The 19990-nt window shown below is 36.1% G+C and overlaps 1 protein-coding gene across 1 annotated transcript; it reads left to right on the forward strand.

The window, feature by feature from the left end:
* The first annotated feature begins 11106 nt into the window (after positions 1 to 11106).
* On the forward strand, positions 11107 to 17651 carry LOC148850993 (BEL1-like homeodomain protein 2). Its single transcript, XM_088947478.1, has 5 exons — positions 11107 to 11599; positions 11836 to 13265; positions 14474 to 14859; positions 15479 to 15539; positions 16695 to 17651. Exons 2-5 carry the CDS (start codon positions 11907 to 11909, stop codon positions 17334 to 17336), a joined length of 2448 nt encoding a protein of 815 aa, XP_088803604.1. The 5' UTR covers positions 11107 to 11599; positions 11836 to 11906; the 3' UTR covers positions 17337 to 17651.
* Positions 17652 to 19990: the final 2339 nt, after the last annotated feature.

The following is a 19990-nucleotide window of genomic DNA, read 5'->3' on the forward strand; positions in this document are numbered from 1 at the left end:
TACAACGCCGGTGGTATTTGTATTGGTTGTAAGTTGTGACGTCGCTCTTTGCTTCCAGTTGGGAGATCCTGCCACTTGAATACACTGTGTGACGTTATTAAGGTACTTGATACAACACCAAAATTTGCCAAGCTGTACATTATCCTGCCCATATTTTGGCGCTCAATCTCATTTTCAACCTTTTCTGTTTCGAAGGGTTCTCACACTGTTCAGGTTGATTGCAAAATAAAGAAAACTAAGGAGAGAAGGTGGATTGTATAGGCTGAAGTACCCTATATATATTCCTGGGGTCAAATGGATGGATTCCGTCAATATGGTCGATGACTGATGACATCTACCGTTTTTGTAGATTAATTATGGAGTACCAACATTATGTATTATACCCATATAATTAAATGATTAAAACATGGATCTCTCTCTATATATATGTAAGAGGGAAAACTTTCAGTGGACCTGCTACTATAAAAGTACAAGTACCTAATTTATATGAGACAACTGGCACATTAAGGTCCTTCATCTGAATGCAACAAATTTAAACCTTGCGTAAGAGAACTCTTGGACAAGAATCCAGCTTGATTCAATAGTTACTCGACACCTATTTCAGTTGCGACGTTTTTCTTTGTCATGGATATGGACAATGTTGATTCAAGGTAACATATTCAAACATCAATTATTTAACTTACAGCCACAAAATAAAAAAGCACTCACATTGTATGATAATTGGTTAGCTGTATTATGTATGAAAACGTGTGGTCCCATTAACTTTCCCCGGAGGTGGAAAAGTTATTTATTAAGAGATGGTATGCAAGAAAATAAAATTTCTCTAATCCTCATATAAATCGAAAAAAAGAATATAAGAACCTTGGTCAATGGTAATCAAAATCTCATTGACCAATTTTTCCCTCTCTCAAAATCCAGAAAAAGAACCACACACCCCTATAATGCTATTTTAACTCTATATTCAATAGGATATATTATAGGAAAAGAGATACGAAATGAACATATTGAAACAAGATTTTGTGCACAACAAAATCAAAAAATGGCATGAAGGAAAAAAAATAATTAAATGCCATCTCCTTCTCCCTATAAAAAAAAAAAAGGGAATATGTACTTCCAAAAGGATGATCTACGACGTTATACTTATAAACAAAATAAGAAACGCTGTGCATGGGTTAATTAATTATGAGTGGCTTGGCTAGCTGAGTGGATGAGGTAATTAGGAGATAGAGAGCAGTGAACTTGTCCGGCATGTATTGTATGAGATCATTCAAGTGTGCAGAGAAGGGTACGGGGGCTGCAGATGACCTGGATAAAGTTCGCGCTACTCCCAACTGAGCCAACTCTGGAAGGAATACCAGTGTACAATTCATAATAGGAGCTTTACACGTGAAATTGAAGCTATTTGTCGTGTGTCCAGGTTTACGATTCCTGATTATGATATCCGATTGGTTCTCCAGTAATGCCTGTTACGTTGTTTATTCTCTCTCTCTCTCTCTAAAATCTCACCCATTTGTTTTACTAATTAATGGCGAATTAACATTTCTTGGATGGGATTACATGGTTGCATAGATGTACATGAGTGCTACGACGGTGGTTTTTGCATGGGATTAAATATTTTGCTTGCTTATTTGTCTTGAAAATATCATAACGCCATTAGAAAGTTGGAAACAATAAAGCACACCCTACTATACAGAGATTGCAAACTGTATTTCTTGAATTTTTCTTTTTTTTTTTTTGTGATGAGATTTATTTTGCCATATCATTTTCAAGAATCTTTATTAATGGTGGAATAGACAAATGTTGTTTGTATAGCTGGCCCCAATTAGCCAGGCACAAGTAAATTATTGCCCACACATATAACGTCAGGGGAACCACTTATTTGCTACGAAAGCAATTGCTCATTAGGAATACGACTCTAATATATATACATGCAGTTCATGAATTGAATAGTATACATGCAATGCCCATTTCATCCAATGAATTGAATAGTATTATTTTTGTTACATGAGATTTAAAATTTGTCTATCAAATAATTCTAATTAGGGGTGTCCATGAAAAACCGAAAAACTGAATTGAATCGAATTGAGAAAATTGAATCACAAAATGTGGTTAATTGAATCGGTCAGTTTGGTTTCGGTTTGGAATTTTTAAAAAATCAAACAACTGGTTCGATTTTCGATTAATCTATAAAAAAATCGATGGTTAATCGAACAAACCGGTATATATTTATATGTATATTATAATATATGTTACATATTTTTTATGTATTTTATATAAATATATATTCGTTATATATAATATATACTTATATTATATTTATAATGATCTATTTTCAAATATATTATATATTTTTAAAATATTTATAATATATTATATATCATTTATTATTTATAGTATAATATTATACATGTATTTATATAATATATATTATAAATATAAAAAACCAAAACCGACAGACCGATTAACCGGTGATACCAATTCAGTTTGGGTTTGGCAAAATAAAAAAAAAAACGGTACCACTGGTTTGATTTACAAAAAGGGGCCATGATTCAATTAACTGAACCGTAAACACCTCTAATTCTAATCATCCACTACAATTAATTGTACCTTTCATACATAATTGATTCATCAAAAGTTGCTCATGAAATAGAAAAAAAAAAAAAAATCAGATAGCTGGGAAGCAGGAATGACGATGGATTGGTGCAGTACAAGTTGAAAGAAACCCAGTTGGTTATTATAAACAAAATTCAATCCAATGGGCTTCCATGAATTGTACCCATTATCCAATTGAGAGGAAAGGAGAAGAGACTGTGCAAAGTAGGAAAAAGATGGTTACCAATCCAATATCAGATATATACATCATCCAAATCCAGTGGGACATCAAAGTTGGTATTGTTTAATATATATAATCTAAAACATTGCTTCTTCTTTTCTATGATAATTACCATACAATTTCGAGGACGATATCAACTTCACGTACGATCTCCAATAATTTAGAGCGTGACTACATGGAATATTTCCATCTAAGGACTCATACATTGTAAGGGCTCCCACTATTTTTTTAATAAATATTTGGTGCAAAAGTTTTAGCGAAGAGAAGAAAGAAAATCGTAAAATATAAATAGTGGGTGAAGGAAGAGGGTAGAGAAAGGGCGGTATTCCCATATTTCAATTTGGTAAAAGTAACGAAGCAAGCAACGGATGCAGTGCACACAGGAGCAGGAGCAGCCGAGCAGGACAGTACTTACGATTTCGGGATCCGATCCGGGCCTCAAACTTTAAAACCCAGCGATCGAAATTACCGTACGGAATGAATGTGATCTCAATTTGTTTTGGGACGAAGAAGTGGCCAGTAGGCTCTATTTTCATCGTCTTCTTTTTTTTTTAATATTTTATTTATTTGTTTATATTTGGTATAATTAATGGTGGGAAAGTGGTCCCCCTTGGGTTGTATCATAAATTCGTAATATATTGCATAATGAAAAGAGAAAGGGTGGTTTGGCGGGACCTACGTTTTCCGTAACCAGGCGGCAAACGGCATCGTTAACGAAGACGTGGGACCTATTCCCTTTTTTAATTGTCGTTATCAACCCATGGTTCCCTAATTCGAACGGAACCCGTCGTCTAATTAAAAACAGAAATCTCTCTCTCTCTCTCCAAAACTTACTTACGGCCACTATGATTGATGATTATTGATTCTGCCATCGTCGATGTGTATCGCCGTTAGAAGATAGGTTTCCATCCCAAAGCCCAACGGCTCATAAGCATTGGAAACGTGGGATGATATTGGCCTCTCGACACTCGACATATCAACGTTGAAAGGTCTTCCTTTATTACAGTTTAGATGGGCTTTTGAAGAGCAAAACACTGCCTCAACACATGTTATGTATTATGTATGTGCATCCACATCCAGCGCCACCACTCCGTAGGCCTTACACACACGTACACACGTACACACGTGCGCTACTTTTCATATATCACCCGGCCCCTAGTGGATTAGCTCAACTTTTTATCCCAATTATTTGGGTGGAAAACCATTTCTTAATTTCCATTTTGAACAAATAAAATTATTGTAGTTGATGTTCTTTTTCATTTTCCTACAAATTTACTCGATCGTGTTTGGTTTCAAGGGAAATGTAAGAAAACCATACAAGATCTGTACAGGTTTCTCCCTACCTTTCCCCACTTTTTGTAAGAAGAAAATGGCTCTCGTGTGTAGTATGTGCCCAGACATTTAATTAGGCTTTTACCAAAAAAACAAATAAAAAATAAAAAATCTTTGGCCTTTATTTACTCATTACGAAAAAAAAAAGACCTATTTTTACTTCATTCCTCAGAAAAATGACAACGAAAAAAGAGACATTTTATTTCTTTAAATTAAATGTCTAAATCTGAGAATGTTTTTTCTTTCTTCCTTCTTTTTAGGCCAACCAGATAAAGCCTCAATGGGTGAGTGCTTATTTTGGTCTGCACTCTGCAGGAGATTTATGAAACTTTGAGACAAATATGCCAAATTATTGACTCCAGTAAGACAATTCCAGCTGCACTCTTTCTTGTAAATTATTGTTACTTTGCAAGTTAAGTTGTTTTCACTGTCAAGTTCTTTTTTATTGTTTGGAAGATGCTTAGTGCCCTTTCTCATCGCTTGTAATTATCTGTTTTTTTTTTTTTTTTTTCTGTGTTAACATGATTTCTTCTGTTTTTCTCTTAAGGCTGCATTTAGTTGCAATGCAAATAAATTTGTACTGATGCAAAACTTTGACAGTGTAAATGATTCAAGTGTAAATTCTGGCCTATTTTTATTTTAAATTTTAACTTATTTTGTTTGATTGCAGTACAAATGGACCTAAAGCAGAATAAAACAAAACCCAAAATAAAATTATGGGAGAATTTTCATATTTTTTTCATTTGCACTCCCATGTGCAAATAAAATTGCACTGCAACCTAACACAGCCTAAAAAAGAAAACGTTTAGATACGAAATTAAAACTCACTAGGTTCTCTCTATTATATTTATTAGTGAAAAAAATACTTATTATTGGGTGTATATTGCCACTTGGGATCTGCTACAAACAAAGTCATGTACAACAGGCTATGTGTACGGATCACAGGTTTGTTCCCTCTTGATTGAATTCCTAACCTGTTCTACATGAGATCACTTTGACTGTTTGGAAGAAACAGCCAAAATTTTTCCGTTCTACATGGCTTTATTTTCATACTTCTTTCTTTTTTAATTGAAGGAAGATTCTTCAGTAGCTTTTTCTCTAGGGACTAGGAACATATATATGGATGGTGGGTAGTTAAGACAAGACATGAAATATTGAACGAAACATAGTTAGATTGTGCTAATTTATTTATTTTTATTTGATTCATCAAATTTGTTATGATGAGTGACAACAGTATATATATTATCATATTGGGCATATCAATATAGGAATCTATATATACTGCTGATGCTTTAGTGGCTAAAACAAGGAACAGATTAATGTTTGATTTGGTCAGTTGTCACCATGGTTTTTTAATAATCACATGAAGCAGCCCAGATGCTTTTGTTAGCCACTTTAAGTTGTTTTTGCTTTTAGGAACCAAAATTAAACGCCCATTTATTTGCCACTTCTGCTATTACTGAAACCAAAGGTCCAAATATTGTAATATATTGGGGCGTATCAGTTGATAGTATCGTATCGGGATCCCTCCGATATGCCCTATACACAATGTTTCAGGGTGTAGACCGGTCTATATTGATATTTTGAACCTTGACTGAAAAATTATACTTATAAAATGTTAATATAGTTTATTATAAAATTAAAGATATTGATTTTATATTAGAGAGGTATACTGAAACGCAGGTTTTCCTACAATTGAAACAACTAGAAGATTGGTGCATATACACAAGATTATGGAAGAAAGAAACATGCTGAAGGACACAAGGTTAATGACAAATGTCCCCATACACATTAATTCACATTTAGATACGAGTTGAAGTAGGATTCTTAACAAGCTATGAATCTTATCAATTGCCAAAAATGTAAATTGAAGCAAGACGGATGAAGTTCCATCTTCCATGTAAAAATGGATCAGGGGAAAAGTGACCCACTCAATGGTTCTTGCAAGGCATAATATTGATATATTATAGAGATTGATTACATTGATACTAGCACATAACTAATTAACGGATCACTAAACAAAGAACAATGTTTACATCAAATGTCAAATTTGGATGCTGTAATTGATGAATCAACAAAATGGAGCTAATAATGAGATGGAATGAGAAAAGTGACCCTTTACTTTTAATATTTATGGAGATTTCATTATATTTTGGTTAATTTTTGTTTGGCATATTGTCATTTGTAGGTATCAGAAATTGTAGATATTACAATGAAGTTGGGTTAGGTTAATGTTTAGAGATAAATCAAGTCTAAATGAAAAGAAACTTTTACTTATTAATAGGCCAACCTTTGTTTTGTTTTGTTTTTTTTTTTTAATTTCATTTTATTTTTCAGGATTTTGTTTGGTATATCTTCCATTTATTAAATAAATGTTTGTACTTGATTTGTCTTCAAAACCGAGAAAAGTAATTGATAAACTATTTATTAGCAACTAAGCACCACTAAGTGCTATATCAGCGGAATAGTGAATAAATGTTCTACCGTTGGGGGAAGTGTGAAAATGAAGCTTCCCCAATAGTTAGTGCATACATAAATCAAAACCCGATTTTGTGAATATCAATGCATAAGGATGAGCATGATGGAAAAAATATAGATTTAGTAATGACATGGTGATATTTTGATAAACACCTATTACAAAATGCCAACGGAACAAAGTGCACGCTTTGTCATTCCTTTGTAGTATCTATGTAGATAAGCTGTATGGACGCTTAATGGTACATTAAAAGTGAAATTTGTTGGACCCATATGCTTGAGATCGACAAAGTAACTTGCTTTTGTTTCACTATATTTAGAAACATTGCCTTCCACTTAAGGTTGTTGAGATTGTGATTTTTGGGTTATGGCATAGTGGAAAAGTTTGGTTATCACATGATGGAAGTTCATTGTAGCGATCAATGCTAGGTAGGCTCTTGATGAATGTCATGATAGCTATGTGTCGTTCTCCATCCTAGACAGAGCATTCATTAAGATGGCATGAGTGAAAATGCTATGAACTGATATATGTATCAATCTATAATAACTGAATGTTTTGATTTTGGGATGCATTTGAAAGGACTTCCAGGTGTGTTTTGAAAAAAAGAAATATAGGCTCAATTTGAAAAGAGTATAAATACAAATATATATAATATAAATACGTACAAAATAATATAAAATTTATGGTTTTGCACTCTACAGATACATATTTGTATCTGCATTCCTTTGTCCAAACTGAGCCATAAGGAATTAAGGTATTAATAAAATATAGGTTCCGCTTGGAAGGAGTACAAATATGAATATGTAGAGTGCAAAACTTTGTATTTTGTATGTATTTGTACTTTTCTCAAACTGAGCCTTATATAAGCAATTTAAAAAAGCCATTGAAGTCCCAAATAATAAACTTATTTGCTTCAACTTAAGCTCTGCTGTGATTTGGAGCTTTGATAACATGCTTGGAAGGATGGTTCTAGTGTTATTTGTTGCTATGTACGTAGTACTGATTTGCCCTAGAAGCCGTTTCGTCTTAATTGTTAGCTGCACTGTTGGATGATGCCCGTCCTAATTCTAGGGCTAAGCCTCTCAACAGTTCTATGTCATTTGCTCATTTGGTTTGACAGATAACTAGGCCCTATGAAGTGGTTTTCAAGGTAATTCAGTCTTTTAAGCGTTGCTTTAAGGCACAAGAAGATGCGATCTAATTCAAAACACCATTTTGTAACGACACAAAACACAAGAAGTGAGTTCCTCCTCTCATTGCTGAAAGTAGTTTTAATTAATTTCCTTGGAAAGGAGATATTTTCAGTTATTGTTGATGATGATGTAATGAATCTTGCTCAATTGAAGGTGAGAATTTTGCAGGCCATCAATATCTGACAATTTATTCTGTAAATGGTACATTTTGTTGGTTCCAAAACTCCATTTATTTGCATTGGAAGCATTTAAAAATCACAAGAGGTGAAGTCATTTCATTTGTGTTTCTTAACACAATATAAGTCTAAAATGGATATCCTATATAAATCACTAACAAAAATAAAACCAAGGTCATTTAATTTGCTTCTTTTAACATTGTTAACAGTTTGATGATGGTGCATTATGTCTTCAAATGACTGAAATGAAAATTTTTCTTTTTGTTTTCTGGTTGAAGCCATGAAAACATTTCATTGAATGTGGCTTTCAGTCACCCACTTTAATTAAACATTCAACTCATACTCCTTTAGATTGAATTCTGCCTCTACGTTTAGCTATTTGTCTCAGTCAGCAAAGAGGCGTAAACGACAGGAATCCTCCACATGGCAATTTAGTTGGGACCATATATAAGGACCAACTTTCCTCCTACCCTTACCCAACATTCAAAGAATAAATTAAAACTTGAGACCAAGAGACTTTGTGACATGTTCTTAAATAAGCTTTCCCTTATGGATATACCTTGAAATTAAAAATTGAAGATAGCAATAGCTCTTATTAATTGGGAAAACTTGGTTGCCATATGACTAAAGTGGACTGATCATGATACAGCATGCATGCATGGTAGATCCTTTCTATCTGTTATATTTGATGGATGGCCTGGATTTTCCCAACTCAATGTGATTTAGGAACCTCTTTCATCCTATTTTTTAAGTAAACAAAGAATTCTTTATCACTGACCTACAGAGCCCATGTTGAAGCCAAGCAAATTATATATGAACTGTACAAGTTAGAGAATATTGCAACAGTTAACAATTTCATTATTACAATAGAAAGGCAATTTAATAAAGTGTATTAAGATGCAAAATCATAGTAATTCTCAATAAGTAACTATATTAAATTTAAGGAAAATTGTCTAAAACTAACTATGAATTTTCAGCATTTCTCTTAAACTCACCACAACTTTTCAAAATGTCTAAAATTCGTCATGTCACTAACTTGACATTAAACAGACTAACGGGCATTAATAAATTACCATTTTAACATTCATAGAAAAATATAAAATATATACAAAATAAATTTACAGGTGTTAATATATTACCATTTTAATATTTAGACATGAAGAAAGGAAAAGGTTCAAAAAAATATTTTCAAATATAAAATACATAAAAACATAGAAATTACAAAATATAAAAAATTATAGAAATTGCAAACAAAATAAAAATTTATTTTCAAATTATGGAACTATAGAAATTGAAAAACAAAATAAGAAAATAAAAGTTGTAGAAAAAACACAAAAGATTTATAGATTATAGAAAATAGAAAATTTAAAAAAATATAGAAATTATAAAAAACACAAAAAAAACAAGAAAATTGAAAACTGAAAAAGACCATTTTTCCTCTAAATCAACATTCAAGGGTAATGTGGTCATGAAAATTGTTATTTATGCTGACATGGACACCTCTGTTAAGAAACACTAATGGTACACTAACGGAAGGTGAGTTTTGAAAAATAAAAACTTTTTGACATAGCGAGTTTTAAACATTTTGAAAAGTTGTGAATTTAAGAGAAATATTGAATGCTTATGATGACTTTTAGACAATTTCCTTAAATTTAAAAAGAGAATAAGAAGAGGTAAATGATGATAAATGAAAGAAGGAAAAGAAAAAAACCTGAAAAAGTGAAAAATGGCAAACTAATTAACCTATGGTTATTTAATGTGAGACAAATGGTTCAATATCAAACGAAAAGGAAGTTGGTTGATGTGAGCATATGTTCGATGTGTATGTTAAGAAAGGGTGGAGGGGTGGTATTCACGCTTTACACAACTACCAAAAATTAAGGGGTGGCTGTGGGCTCTTTAATTATAAACGTGAACACAACACAGTAAGAAGCACAGCAACATAAAATCGTAAAGAAATGACACGTGCGCAGCCGACTTTGGCACGTGATAAGTGGATGAGATATTAGGGGCATGATGAGATGGTATCATTAAGTGGTCCTATCGTGCGTGTTTGTGTGTGTGAGAGAGAGAGAGAGGGAGGGAGGGAGAGAGAGAGTGAGGTTCACGTGACATCACCCAAAAGGCGATAGACCAAAGAAGGTTGGGCTGTCAACCATCAATCCGGTTTGCAGTTGGGAAATTTTTATCTATCTTTCTCAATGAGTGGTAAACAAGTATAAATTTAGGGAAAGGGAAAGAGTCTTATTGACGTACAGAAAGGGGCATAATTTCTTCTTTTTCTAAATATTTATTTATTTTTTCTATATCTATACTCTATATTCTATACCAATACCAGAAGGAAATATAAATATATTTGGTTAATAAATTAATTCTCAGTAATACATTTTTGATAATATCCGATAAAAGAAAAATAGAAAAATAAAGGGAATCACACATTCACAAAATAACTGCAGAAAATAAGGCCACCAAACAAGTCTTCTCACAAGAACCTGAAAAGGTTTTCTGTGCCTTTCACATCTCACACCAGCCCCAACTCCCAAGTCCATACCTTCCCACAGCACAGATTGTCTTCTCGCATGTGGCAAGTGCCAACCGTCTTTTACGAGTAGGATCGTAAGTTGCTTTCTTCAATTGGTTTGTTTGGTTTGCTCTTTCTGCCTTTTTATTCTTATTTTTTGAAAAGCCTCTGGAATGTCAAGAATGACCTTGTGAGTTTCGAGAACCCTAATCTAAGTTTGCTAGGGAAGCTGTGTCATTCACATAATTTCAAGCAGGGGTGGGGGTTGGTGGTGGTTTGGATGACCCATCTCTTATTTGATGTTTTATCTTTCTTTAATATTATAAGTTAGACCGATTAGTAAAGGGTATCCACAAAATAAAAACAGTGGAAGTTTGTTGAAGAGTTTATGGCAATTTGGTCATTTCAAGGTATCAACCTGATGTGATCCTATAAATAAATATATTCAAGATGGTGACACGTGGTAATTTGGTAAAACTAAAGAGCCCATGAAATGGAATGAATTAAAATTGCATTTGACTGAAATACCCTCTACTTATTGAAATTTAGGTGGTGTAATTTCAGTCATTTACCACTTTCATTATATTTCTGTCGCTTTTAGAGAAAGCCAAGGTCTTTGTTTATTTGTTTCTTCTTCTTCTACTTTTTTTTTCATTTACTTATTTATTTTCTATTATTATTTTTTTATAGACATGTCGTGAAATACATATTAAAATTTGAGTTTGTGATGACTGATGAGGGGGTGAAAGACGAAAGAATAGCGACCTTTTATCTTCTCTTCTCTCTCCTGGTTGCGTTGTCTGAGAAAGAGATTAGTCCAGCTCCGCATTTATTTCATTATTATTATTATTTTTTTTTTTGTGTTTCTTTCTTTTTCTTTTCAGAAGGCGATTGTAAAACACTCACTGCAAAGAGCAAGCAACAAAGAGAAGGAAAAGGAGAGAAAGAGAGAGAAAGACAGACAGAGGGACAGCAGAGAGATAGCAGAGTTCAAGAAGCTTTCAATCCCACAGAAGGAAAACGATGTCTGAGAGCTTTGCACCCTCTCAATTCCTGCAACTCTAAGAGGTAAAGTTGATGAATAAAGAAAAAAATAGAATTTAATTAAAAATAAAAAGCGAGTTCAAAGAAACTCCTTTTTTTTTTTTCTCTTTCTCTTTCTCTCTCTCTCTCTCTCTCTCTTCTTTCTTCCTATTACTCTTTTCTATGATTGTTAATGCTGAATTTTCGTCTCATAGCATGCTTCTCTTTCTTGAGCTTTTATCTACTTGATAATTCTAATCGATCTGTGCTAACATGAGCAGAAGCGGCAACAGGATAAAGCGGTACTGGGGGCGAAGAAGAAAGAGATGATGATGAAGAAGAAGATACTGATATGGGAGTAGCAACACCACCACCTCCTCCTCTCTTGTCTCACTCGAAGAATCGCCTCCCAATTCAACTCTCCAAGACTGCATCGGCCTCCGATAGGCCTAATTCTTTAAATTCTATGTCCCAAAGCTTCCATCAAGGGATCTTCAGTTTCTCCAATGGTTTTGACAGATCGACTACAACACACCAAGAGCAACAGCAGGCGCAGCACATCGCACAGCAAAGCCGGAGGGACAAACTAAGGGTGCAAGGGTTCGAGGCGCCTCCACCTTTGGTGGGAATAGAAGCACAAGAATCTGGGGAGTTGCCCGGTTATGAAACGGGTGGGATGTTATCGGAGATGTTCAATTTCCAGCCAGGCGTCCCCGTGGCTGCCGACCTCTTAGAGAATCAGATCGCGTCGAATTATCGACAACCGCGACCACCGCCTACGGCGGCAACACCAGCAGCAAATGAGTGGTATGGGAGCAGACAAGGGATGGTGGGCGGGTTAGGTCCTTTGGGGGATGCAAAGCACCCAAACAGCAATAACCGTGACAGTCACAGTATAGCTCAGCATCATCAGATTTCAAGCCTAAATGCGGACTCGGCAGCTGCCATGCAGCTTTTCCTTATGAACCCACAAACAAGGTCACCTTCTCCACCTCCTCAACCACCTTCGTCGTCGTCTACCCCCATCCATATGTTGCTTCCCAATCCATCCACTGCTACTCATCTACAGGGATTTCAGTCGGCCGGAGCTGCGGCTGCAGCCGGAGTGGGCTTTGGTAGTAACTCAATTCATCCAGCACAATTCACTTGGGTCCCAGGTGGCGGCGGAGGTGAAAACACGGCTACTCATCTCAGTAACACAAGCAAAATTGGTGGGGGTGGAGAGAGCCAAGGGCTTTCGTTATCGTTGTCGTCATCGTTGCAGCACTTGGAAGCGGCCAAGGCGGAGGAATTGAGGATGGGAGATGGTGGGGTGTTCTATTACAATCCCGGCGGTGGTGTTTCTTCGGCCACTTCGTACCCATTGAAGAATAATCTTGGGAATCATAACCAACCATTGCATTTGCAAGGAGTGGGACAAAACCATCAGGTCCATGTTGGTTTCGGATCGTCCTTAGGGGTCGTCAATGTCTTGAGGCATTCTAAGTATGTCAAAGCTGCGCAAGAATTGTTGGAAGAGTTTTGCAGTGTCGGGAGGGGACAATTAAAGAATAACAGGCTTGGCAAACATCAGAGCACCAACCCTAACCCTAATCAGGGTACTAGTGCTGGTGGGTCTCCATCATCTTCCAAGGACCTACCTCCTTTACCAGCTACTGAAAGGATTGAGCATCAGAGGAGGAAAGTCAAGCTAATGTCCATGCTTGATGAGGCATGTAACCTATCTCTCTCTCTCTCTCTCTCTCTCTCTCAAACACACACACGTAGCTAGGCACAAACCTCACAAAAAGGCCCGTCTTTTTATCATTCGCCGTAGTGGAGTTAATTTTTTAGAACCCATCGGAGGAAACAGAAATTCCGGCAAGTGTCTTGAGAGTTTTTAATTAATTATTACAGATAAAAGAGAAGCCAGCGGTTGAAATTTGAATTGGGCCTCCATCTCTCCATAAAATAAGATGAAAGAGGTTGAGCTTTGCATATTGTATTCAACTTTACTGATCAAGAATTTGATTGATGGGTTGGGTGTTTTTGTACTTCGGATTTTTGTAAGGTAGAGGAGATGAGAGGTTAACTATTAAGGGGTATGCGTCCAATAAGAAAGGACGCCCGCTCTTAATGTGGATGATCGCCTATAATCCCTACAATACGTAGGAAGTAGTTACTAGTTAGGAAGGCTGCTGGCACCGAGAGAGATCCATAAACCCTTTAGTAACACTGCACGCAAAACCATTGATTTCTATCGCAGTTGACCTTAAGTGATATTTTTCTCGCTTTCTTTATTTTATTCACTCTACACCCGCCTGGTGTGGAATTACGCGGATGTTCTTTTGCTTCGCAGTTCGCACGACAATCATTTCACTGTATCATGTTTTGATTCATCTACTCATTGAGTCTCTATTTGGTTTTTGCATTAAAATAGCAGCCATGCTGTTCGTGGCCGTTTCCGGATTTTGAAATTTGACTTTTTAAAGAGAAGCACTCCTCTCCTCTTCCCCTCTTTCCTTCTCCAATTCACCTTCATGATCGAAATTTTCTTTCAATCTTCGAGATAGAAAGTTCTAAATCTAAAGCATGTCTTTGGGAATATATATATACCTTCCTCTCCCTCCTCGATCTTCTTCTAATAAACAGTAAGAGTAAGGTAATATTTCTTATTAACTTTATGGAAATTAGCGATGGTAACTGCATTTTCTTTCTAAACTTTAAAGCGCGTCAAGTGCAAGGCTTCAGGTGAATCTCTTCTCTTACTGCTGTTCTGCTGTTCAACCCTCATCATTTAACGTTGAACACTGAAAACAGCAGAATTGTTATAACTTTCTAGCTTAGTATTACATTTTCTTTTGGCAGTCTTCATGCAAGCATAAATGTTTGATGAATTGGGGTAGATGTTTCTTCTAATTCCTTTTATGTGTATCTCAGGTTGATCGAAGATACAATCATTACTGCGAGCAAATGCATATGGTAGTAAATTCCTTTGACTCAGTCATGGGTTTTGGAGCGGCAACTCCCTATACAGCGCTTGCCCAGAAAGCGATGTCAAGACACTTCCGATGCTTAAAGGATGCAATAGCGGCACAATTGAAGCATACGTGTGAGGTTCTGGGAGAGAAGGATGGTGTGGGAGCCTCCGGTGTAACGAAAGGGGAGACGCCAAGGCTTCGGTTGCTTGAACAAAGCCTCAGACAGCAAAGAGCCTTCCACCAGATGGGTATGATGGAGCAAGAAGCTTGGAGGCCTCAGAGGGGCTTGCCTGAGCGATCGGTCAACATTTTGAGAGCTTGGCTTTTTGAGCATTTCCTTCATCCGTACGTTCGCTTTCTCTCCTCCCTTATACATCTTAACATCACTCAAACCAACAAAGTTGAGACTTGAGAGTGAAAAGACAAATTAAAGCCATCGTTTTATTAATATAATCCCTGCCTCTCCCTTTCTCTCTCCATGCTTTATTGGGGTATTAGAAATGTCAATCTAGAATATCTTATCACCCGTTTCTGTTTTAGTGTTTTAAGACAACAGTAATGCAGTGTCCTCGAGTCTTGTCTCCACAACAAAAAGCTGAAGGAAAGCTTCTTGCTGTGCTCTTTATTTGGAGAGAGGCTTCTAAGTTCTGACCTGCCTAGAGTTAGTTATCAGATTAAATTGAAAGTAAACGAGAAAAATAATAAAAATTTATAGACCTCTCTCTCTCTCTCAGACATATTATTTTTTCAATCAATAGGATATTTAAGGAGAGATCTGTGTGTGCAGTTGTTTCTTTGCTTCTGTTGCTGTTTGCACTGTTTTTCTTGTCTTAGATTTTCACGCCTTAACAGGGAAAGAATCGTTCGATATAATTTACCGGTACATAAAGCTCGAGGTCTCTTTATACGATTTGGGTAGGGACCCTGATGTCATTTTCTGGTCTATTCTTCTTTTTTTTTCCAGGTACCCGAGTGATGCAGATAAGCATTTGTTGGCGCGACAGACTGGTTTATCGAGAAATCAGGTTCGTCCTATGCTCTCTCCGATCCCCCATAAAACAAAAGAAAAGAGAAATAAAGAGTGTCCATCTTTTTTTTAGGTTTCTACTCCAAAACCCACAAGACCACAAGAGAATAGAAACCCTAGAACATCAGCAGTAAGCTTAGTAACATTTGCATGGTTCCGGCTTTCATTTCTCACCTGCCTTTTCTTTTCGTCAGGAAAAGTTGAGACCTTTTCTTTCTTTTATCTTCCTTCTTTCGTGATAGAAAGAGTGAGGGTGAAAAAAAGTACTCATTTACCGTGCTTACAACGTTGTGCCTACTTGATCCGAACTGAAAAATAAGACTACTACAATTACAGAGACAAGTACGGAAGAAACGCGACATGAGACTTGTCAGCTTTGAATTTATTTATTTTTCAAATATGCTTTTCAGTTTTGTTACAGCTTAAACACCACGTTAACAAACCATAAAACAGAAATTGCATTAATGATAACTGTACTTGATCTTCTCTTCCTGGATCCAGTCCCCCCCCTCCCCATCTCTCTCCGTTCTTCATTAACAAAGAAAACTGTGGGAAAATCGAAGTATCTAATCTTCTGAATTCTTTCGTTTTTGTATTTGTCCGAGCTCAAACAGCTCAACTTAACTCCAGGAGTAGAAGAAGAAAACGAAACAGATACACCCAAATTTCTCTCTTTTGTATTAAATATTTGGGATAGTAGTGTGATTGGGAGAGAGAAATGAAATGGGGAGAGGAAAGTTAGAAAAATACCACCGGGAAAAAGGATTTGTATATCTGTTGTTCTTCTTAAATAGTCTCCTATCATTTTTGTTTCTATCTTGTTAAATGTTAATTGCCATTCTCCTCTCATCCATGTATGAAATAAATAAACAGGATCTCTTTCTATTCTACTATGCCACTGCTGTTGTTAATAACAGCAGCAACAATAACGAGGCGTACAGTATTTCCTTGTTATATGAACATGCTTTGATGCTAACTGAACGGAAGCATCAACCAATGTGCATTGAATTAATCAATCAAATCAAAGACAACTAGTGTAGATATGTTCTTTTCTTCTCTGTTGAATTTTTTCGATATCCATGCAGATCATTTTATTGCTTCCCCCTACCCCCCATGTAATTTTTTCTAACGACGTTTGCTTTCGTTGTTTCAGGTTTCAAACTGGTTCATTAATGCCAGGGTTCGGTTGTGGAAACCCATGGTGGAAGAGATGTACCAACAAGAGACCAAAGAAGAAGAAGAGGAGAGAGAGAAAAATCAAGCGGGCCAAAGCAGCGGCTCTGCACAGACACCAACGTCTGCAACACCAGCAACTGCACCAGCAGCAGCAGCAGGAGTAACAGCTGCAACACCACCTCCAACAGCAACAACAACATCATCCCCAACAACAACAACAGCAGGCAAAAGATCCGAAATCAATGCCAACGACAATGACCCCTCGTTCAACGCAATCAATAGACAACGCTTCTCGGAAAACCAAGCAAGCCAAGCCACCCAAACAATGACCACCACCATCACCTCACACAGTGACATGTCATCTCTCGTACCCCAACGTTTTCAGGCGACCCATGAACCAGACATGCATCATCGGGTGGTGGTTGATGACACGCGTCGGCACCATGGTAGCATGGTTGCTGCGGATTATGGGACCACCACTGCCAACTCCAATCTAGGGGCCACACTTGTAAGATTTGGGACCACCACCGGCGATGTATCCCTCACGCTAGGGCTTCAACACGCCGGAAACCTGCCGGAGAAGAGCCGATTTTCTGTCAGAGACTTTGGGGGATGTTGAATTTCGAGGATCCCCACTTCCCACCCCATCTAATCATCTCCCAGAAAGAAAAACTCTCTCTCCCTCTCACTCTCTCTATCTCTCTCTATTGATCTAATTTTTCCTGTTGGAAATATAAACGAATGAGAAACGTAGCATTATTTTAGCTAGCTCTCCAAGATTACTGTTAATTGTATAGTAGATTGTTTTGCACCATTTTCTTTCTTTTGTAAATTTAAGGTTTTGTACCTTAATATCTCTCTACCTTGTTAGAGAACATAATATTTAAGAAGGAAGAAAGGGGAACAATAACATGATGAATATGAGTTATGTGCACTTATGGTTTATTTGGTTTATGAAAGGAGAGATACTTTCTAATCTAGTAATTAAATTGTTATCCCTTCATATACAATACAATTCAGATAGCAAGAGAAACCATAATAAACATACAGCTATGTAGATCTAACTTTTGATCATCATTAGGCTTCTACTGTGTTTACAAAACTTCTCTTGGGTGGAAGGTGCTATGTTTTCATAAAAATACTGCACAACCAGAAGTGTCTGGCCTGGTTAAACAAAAACTATGTTCAGTAAGTCCTATCTAGGGATTCATTTAGGCTGTATTTGGTTTGAAGGAAAAGTTAGGGAAAAGAATGGGGAAAGTAGGGAAACCTATACAAGGCCGCCTTCCTTTCCCTACCTTTTCCTTCAAACCAATTACACACAGCCTAAACGAATTTGTAATTAGAAGGAAGTTTTATGATAATGCAATAAGATTTTTAATTAGCTCATCAGTTTTATTAATGGTTGATTGGTGCAAACAAAACACTATTGTTCACCATATTCCAATATTTCATCTCTCGGTTTTCTTATTACGGACTGGACTAGAAGGGAACCGAGATCGATATAGATTCTTAAAGTCTAAAACAACATTGATAAAGGTGCCCACTATGTTTACTTAATTTGTTGCTTAAATTAAAAAATAAATAAAAAGAAGTAAATGTCACCTACCAAAAAAGGGACACATTATCTGAATGGAAGAAATAGTCCTACTTGTCAGGATTGGTTTATAAAAAAAAAAAAAAAAAAAAAATCAGTATATAATATTAGACTAAATGTGATATATAATTTGGTCTTCCCTGAGGGAGGATTTTGTTGAAACATGATTACAATCTAGGAGCAACATCAACAGAGAAATATGTGTTCAATGTTCTATTCCTAAAGGATGAAAATAAATAAATAAATAAATAAAGGTTTTGGATATCAATGTTATGTATATCATATTGCTGATCCATAGTCTATACAATCAATACCAGAAGATTGGGTCTGAGATCCAGGGATCCATAAATTGCCATCACCTATGCTAGGAAGATATTGAACAGCATTTAATAGATCCCACTTCGAAGAATAGAAGGGCCAAAATCAGCTTAAATTCTTTACCCAACCAAGTATGTTACTTTCAAGCAAATAATTGGACCACGGTATAAAGTTCTACTTAAACTCAAACAGATAATTGGACCAACTTAAATTCTTTACCCAAGTATGTCCTTTCTTATTTTGTACAAAACAGTTCTATTTAAGCTATTTGAATTGAAGCTTTCAATTTAATGCATAAATAAGATGCTTTAGGTTGTGTTGGTATGGGCTCTCTTTTTTTTTTTTTTTTAAAGAATAAAGAAATAGGCAGGTGTCGGGCCATTTTCTTTGGTGAAGATTTTAGTATAAAAGATCAAGCCTTAATAGAAAAATTAGGACAATTGAGTTTACTCTTCTTTTTCATTTGATACCGAACCGTGCACCTCTATCAGAGGTAATATACACCATTGAACCTCGAACAAATGGCCAAAAAGAGAAGAATGACCTAGTGGTAAAGAAGGCTATTTAATAGTGCAGTGGAAGAACATTACTCAAAGGACATTAAAATGTGTGCGTGTATGAGAGAGAGAGAGAGAGAGAGAGAGAGAGAGAGAGAGAGAGAAAGAGAGTGAGGTTCACAAATTCTAACAATTCTCTAGTCTTAAAACTATTTTTTGTCCCCCCATATTTAATGTACTTAAAGGTGATTCTTGGAGCGGTCAATTTCAGGTCGAACCCATAACCTAAAATGTGGTGTCCATTCGGCAGTTGGGTAGTTGCGTTTATGAGCATTAGACAAGTTGGAGAATGGAGAGGGAGAGGTGCCCTAGTCTTAGGTTACTGGTTACGTTACTTAATAGGGAAGAATGGGTTTGAGGCTTCTCAAATCCAAATCTGCTTCTTTGCCTCTTGCTCACAACAACAACACACTACCGACGAGAAGAAACAGACAACAAACAAACAATGCTTTACCTCCTCTTCCTTCTCTACCATATTTTGTTTCAAAATTACAAGAACCGCTCTGCAGGTAAACTTTTAACGCCGTTTTACCAAACATTGTACCCAGTGCGGTCTACGTTAAACACGGCCGGAGAGATCTTCTTTACCAAAAATAAAACCTTTGTCCAAGAGATGATATTTGCCATCCTCTTTTATGCACTGTTTTTAGAAATCATAATATATATATATATATATATATATATATATATATATATATATATATATATATATACAGTGATTTCGTGAACCTGAACAGTGGATTTTTGGAATCATCCTCCTCCGTTCACTCATGCGGGTCCTATTCCCAAACAGTTGGTGTG

Source organism: Nelumbo lutea, chromosome 5 (assembly GCF_056320005.1).
Source record: "Nelumbo lutea isolate HS-2025 chromosome 5, American lotus-T2T, whole genome shotgun sequence".
Classification (NCBI taxonomy): Eukaryota; Viridiplantae; Streptophyta; class Magnoliopsida; order Proteales; family Nelumbonaceae; genus Nelumbo; species Nelumbo lutea.

Coding starts and splice junctions, on each gene's coding strand:
- LOC148850993 (XM_088947478.1), top strand. CDS start 11,907: ATGGGAGTAGCAACACCACCACCTCCTCCTCTCTTGTCTCACTCGAAG. Junction 13,266..14,473: donor TAATGTCCATGCTTGATGAG/GCATGTAACCTA, acceptor TGTGTATCTCAG/GTTGATCGAAGATACAATCA. Junction 15,540..16,694: donor CTGGTTTATCGAGAAATCAG/GTTCGTCCTATG, acceptor TCGTTGTTTCAG/GTTTCAAACTGGTTCATTAA.